Raw genomic sequence first — 5,671 nt, 5'->3', positions numbered from 1 at the left:
ATATCATTATTCTTTTTTATTTTTACCTAGGTCTATAATAAAAACTGAAAAATCTAGCAAAATCTTCCCTTAAGGGGACATAGGGACAAAGAAGGTAAAGGGAATTTTATTGCTCTTCTTCACCACCAGGCACTTCTGAAAACCCATCTGGATAATGTGGATCCGAACATAAAATACACATCACCTACTATTCAAAATGAATTAATTGATTTGTGTGGGAAATTTATCAGAGATAAGCTTGTGGAAAGATGCAATTCAAGTGGCATGTTTTCTCTCATAGCAGACGAGGCGACCGATGCTGCAACGATAGAACAAATGTCTTTATGTGTCAGGTAATTTTAATTTTAAAGTTTTTAAATGCTGAAACTGATTCGTTGTAGATATGCACATTCAGAGAACCTTCAATGATTCCATCACCTTTACGTAATATGCACATATTCTCAAATAACCATTCCCTTAATAATGAAAGAGTGTGACTAAAAAAAGGATTGGAGCACCACACTAAATACCGTTTTCCGGTATATATATCGGACACGGCGCTTGAATGATAAATTGCTAAAAACTTGCCTTTATACCCAACGGAATGAACTTTAAAAGGTCTAATTCATCTTTTCACACCGATTATGTATTTGAAAATCGGCGGAAAAAAACGATGTTTGTCCATTTTCTGATAATAATTTCCGCAAAGCGCCAAGATGTACTGTTCCAATCCTGTTTTGAGTTAAATCAATAATAATACTGTTGAAGCTTCGTCGTCCGCCGTCCGTCCCGTGTCCGCTCATCTTTTCATTGTTTCCATAAAACTGCACAGATATGTTGCTTATAACGTAAAGGTATGTCGTCCGTTAGTCCCTTTCTAAAAGTATGGGGATTACAGTCACATCCTGTGATACACTGAACTAAAGTGTAATATATATAAAGTTATAGCCGAGCCCGAGTTGAAATAATTACATGTACTACAAAATTATATTAAATTTAATGTTCAGAACAAGCAATATATAATTAATTGATTTGCTAATAAAAATTGTGTCAATTACAATAAAAATCCCACAACTGTTTTTATCCACACTCATTATGTTATTTCCTATATTCAATCTTATCACAGTCAATTTACATCATATCAAACATTGGTTAACTTTTATTTATGCTTTGGTTTAATTGATATACAATTTATATATTTCCAGATAACGTCTGCAATGATGAAGTACAGGAAGATTTCTTGGGGTTTGCAGAATGTTCAAGTAGTACAGGAGAATATCTAGCAAGTGCGTTTCTTGAAAATTTAGTCAGAATAGGTTTGTTATTTATTATCATAGATACTTAATCAAAATTATGATGCTAGGTTAATTCCTGTATTCGGATAAAATCGCAAAGGGACTGTTTGATATGAATTGTTTTCAAGTCAGTGTTTAATTTTTCTTCTAAATATCAGTACAAAAACGTTTTATAATAAATCCTTCTTAGGTAGATGAACGAAATATCCAAGTCGTTTGAGTGCTTGACAGATCGTGCAGACAAATTCGAGAGAAACATATTCAGCTTAAAGGGTGTTTTGAATACACCCAATTGGGTCTTTAGCGCACTTGCAGTATATAACAGCGGAACTTGCAAGGAGCAAGGAATGTCTGGATTCTGATCATTACACCTTCTAGTAAGGTGGGAAACTTTGAAAGGAATTTGCCAGGGCTCGATCAATACTCTAACAAGCTTATTTTCTCTTCAAAAGGTGTACAAACAGCACAGATGGTTGGTCAGGGCTACGATGGTGCTGGAAACATGTCTGGGAAGAGAAAAGGCGTACAAGCAAGAATACAACAACAGATCCCTAATGCTGTGTACACACACTGTAAGGCACACTGTCTGAACCTCGCCATCGTGCACGCCTGCAGCGAAACGTTCGTTAAGAATATGATGGGAACAGTTCAAACTGTGGCATTTGCTTTCAATTACTCTGCAAAGAGGCTATTGAAATATCAGGTATACATAGCAGTTTTTTTAAAATTTATTTGTTAAAAAAGTAGAAAGAAATTAATTTCTGAATTCAGTAAACCTGTTGTATTTTATACAATGAAGATTCATAGTATTATACACTGCAGTTTCACAGTATACCCTGTAGTTTCATAGTATACCCTGTAGTTTAATAGTATACCCTGTAGTTTCATAGTATACCCTGTACTTTAATAGTTTACCCTGTAGTTTCATAGTTTACCCTGTAGTTTAATAGTTTATATGTAGTTTAATAGTATACCCTGTAGTTTAATAGTTTACCCTGTAGTTTAATAGTTTACCCTGTAGTTTAATAGTATACCCTGTAGTTTAATACTTTACCCTGTAGTTTAATAGTATACCCTGTAGTTTAATAGTATACGCTGTAGTTTAATAGTTTACCCTGTAGTTTAATAGTTAACCCTGTAGTTTAATAGTATACCCTGTAGTTTAATAGTATACCCTGTAGTTTAATAGTTTACCCTGTAGTTTAATAGTTTACCCTGTAGTTTAATAGTATATCTTGTAGTTTCATAGTAATATGTAGTTTAATAGTATACATCGTAGTTTTATAGTATACTATGTAGTTTCATAGTATCTATCAGTTTCATAATATATCATGTAGCTTCAAAAAATTATTTTGTTTTGCACTGATGACGGCATATAGCCGAAACATCTGCAATAAATAATTACTGAATGTTCGTATGTGTGTGACTTGTCTGTTTATGTAGCTTCATAGTATCTATAGTTTCATAGTATACATTTTAGTTTCATAGTATCTTTAGTTATATAGTTTACCATGTAGTTTTATAGTATATCCTGCAGTTTCCAAGTTTATCCTGTATTTTCAATGAAAATTTTTCATAGTTAACACTGTATTTTATATATATGGTATACAGTAAACACTGTCGTTTCAGAGTATGCATATTAGTTTTATAGTATAAACTGTTATTTCTTTATTGGTCATAGGATACACTTGAAACCGACCCTCAGAGTACAGAAGCTATGGGTAACAGATCGAAACTGGTCAATCTTTGTGACACACGGTGGACAGCTCGAGCTAAAGCACTGGACACATTCCTTTGTTCTTACAGGTAGATATACATGTTAGAATATTTGCATTTTGTCTGAAACCTTTTTCTTTTCGTTATGTATAGAATAGGCGTGAATTGACTACAGTAACTGTCTCAATAATATTTTTTCAGGTGGCTTGATTATTGATATTTTCTTTTAACTTCCAAATACAATTGTAGTAACAAATAAATGGTTTTGGTGAATGAATAAATGAGTTCGGATTCATTTTCAATTAATAACAAACTACGGGTCCAATGTATTCAATTATGCCGAATTACGTACTGAACATTTAAGCTTCAGTATATCATTTCTGTGACTATGTATAAAGCATATAGAATGTATCATAATTTATAATAATGCAACTCTGATCAGCTGTAAACAATTTACTTAGTATGCCCTGTATATCGTGAATCACGGAAAACAATGTTTTTTCCAACGTAGGTGGTTAACTATTTACGTGTCTGGATAAAATTTATTACTATTCTTTATGGCATATTATATTATATTCGAATGCCATTACTTCCAAAAATGTACAACCGCAATGATGACTTGAATAACTTTTAATTGCGCAGCATTCGCGTAGCCATTTAACGTCTGACGCCATATTCTTTACGTGCCTCTTTTCCCGGGCTCCTATGAAAGATGTGTAAACTTATATTTTAATGAACTTGCCGCCAATAACAATCTGCATTACTATAAATTCGTTATACATGTACAAGTTGCTGACCGAATCACGTGAGAATATAGCCTCGGTTCATATTTATCTCATCCGGGCTATATTCTCCCGTATATTAGTATCCCATCGGCAACTAGTAACAAATAACATAAAACAAGGTTGGTATAACATTTAATAACTAAATACTTTTTTTCAAGCACCGTAGTAAGTGCATTGGAGTTCCTTGCAGATGACGGGGACGCAAAAGCTGCTGCCTACTTACTATCGGTGTCAACATTTGAATTTGTAATCACTCTAGTGACGACGGAACATTGTATCAAGTCGCTTGTGCAGCTGTCTGAAAACTTACAGGAGAAAACGTGTGATCTTCTAAAAGCTTCACAAGAGGCTAAGACGCAGAAAGTAATGCTTCAGGTACTTGCTACACTAAATAGTTTGATGTCGCATTGCATTTGATACAAAACAATTGTACATGGACTGTAATACCAAATGTATCAATCAACAGTTTCATAATATTATATTTGCAATAGAAATAATTCAAGACACATTTACACTTAAACCGAAGGTCCGTTTGGTCATTTAGTGTTACATATACCATAATTACGGTAAATTTTGGCAATTCTATATCTGTCCTAATGTACTTGCATTTCAGAACAAGAGAAATGATATAACTGTATGGGAAGCATTGTATGATAAAGCTGTGAATATAGCAAGGACTGTGGGGGTTGAACCCAGTATGCCCAGAAGTAACGGTCGTCAGCGAAATCGCCCCAATGTTCCAGCAGATACACCCTCAGAGTTTTGGCGATTGAACATGTACCTCCCGTTCACAGATCATTTAATAACAGACCTGTCGGATCGAATCCTGCAAGCGAACGATAGATACCTCGCCCAGAATCTTATTCCATCTCAAGTAATTGAACTTTTATATTGATTACTTTGCCAAATCTAAATATACGCTCATTTTATGTAAGTGTGAACTATGTAACTGTAATTGATATATGGCTGCGGAAATTGCTTTAGTGTAGTTATTTGTTATGATTACCCACTTTTTTGGTTTTGCAGTTAAACAGATCGTCATTCATTTCTAGGTTAAGTGTAAAGGGTTGCTTTAACTACTAGTCTCTGAATGTTTACAGAGACATGAAAATAAACTCTGAATATATAGTTGATAAATTTGCGGCAAGAAAACAACGCCGCCTTGCATTTGTCTTCAGAGAATAACCATCTCTGCATAGATATCATAGATATCACATACCCGTGCCGATTTTGCGACTCTGTAAAAATGGTATTGCACGGTCGTGCATATATTTTGACAAGACATCATTTGCGTTACATCAACATAACGTTAAGACGCTCTAAATGTTAGTGTTACAGAGACATAGATAACAACTATGTCTGTCTCTGGTGATATACTTTAGGCGCTTCAATGAAAGTTGTTTCTTTATCACTTCAAACGGTCTTTGTTTTTGGTATGTGATAAATAGAATATTAAATGCGTGTAAGTTCATCACTAAATTTATTGAACGAGTTGAATAAAATAATATTATGCTCGCCAGAGGCTTACATAATATCATTTTATTTAACACGTTCAAAAAATTCAGTATTAAACTTATACACTCAGAAGGGAATTAAATATGTTGCCAAATGTCTCCAGATTGCGTTATTTTGCATCTATAACTCCAAATTTTCTCGGGGGAAGACACCCGAACCCCCTGCCATTTACAATGGGAGGGGGACACCCCCTCCCTTAACCCACCCCCAAGGCGTATAATTACTTTAGGCCGCGCTACGCCACTGACCATGACGCTTTCGTACAAACTAGCTTGTTGACATTAATGTAAAAAACAATATTACCATCAAAATATTATAACATTTGTCTTCATCTTGACTGAATTACAGATGTTACATGTTAATCAGCATTATAACTGCTGT

At 34.3% G+C, this 5,671-nt stretch overlaps 1 protein-coding gene across 1 annotated transcript; it reads left to right on the top strand.

The window, feature by feature from the left end:
* Nucleotides 1–1,727: 1,727 nt before the first annotated feature.
* LOC132719943 (zinc finger MYM-type protein 1-like) lies at nt 1,728–4,801 on the top strand. The gene is made up of 4 exons (XM_060703903.1): nt 1,728–1,977; nt 2,956–3,080; nt 3,934–4,150; nt 4,389–4,801. The coding sequence occupies exons 1-4, from the start codon at nt 1,744–1,746 to the stop codon at nt 4,668–4,670; spliced, it is 858 nt and encodes a 285-aa protein (XP_060559886.1). The 5' UTR covers nt 1,728–1,743; the 3' UTR covers nt 4,671–4,801.
* The last annotated feature ends 870 nt before the right edge of the window (nt 4,802–5,671 follow it).

Source organism: Ruditapes philippinarum, unplaced genomic scaffold (assembly GCF_026571515.1).
Source record: "Ruditapes philippinarum isolate M1 unplaced genomic scaffold, ASM2657151v2 ctg5575_1_1_1_1, whole genome shotgun sequence".
NCBI classification, from domain to species: Eukaryota; Metazoa; Mollusca; class Bivalvia; order Venerida; family Veneridae; genus Ruditapes; species Ruditapes philippinarum.
This window is presented reverse-complemented; position numbering and strand designations above follow the sequence as displayed.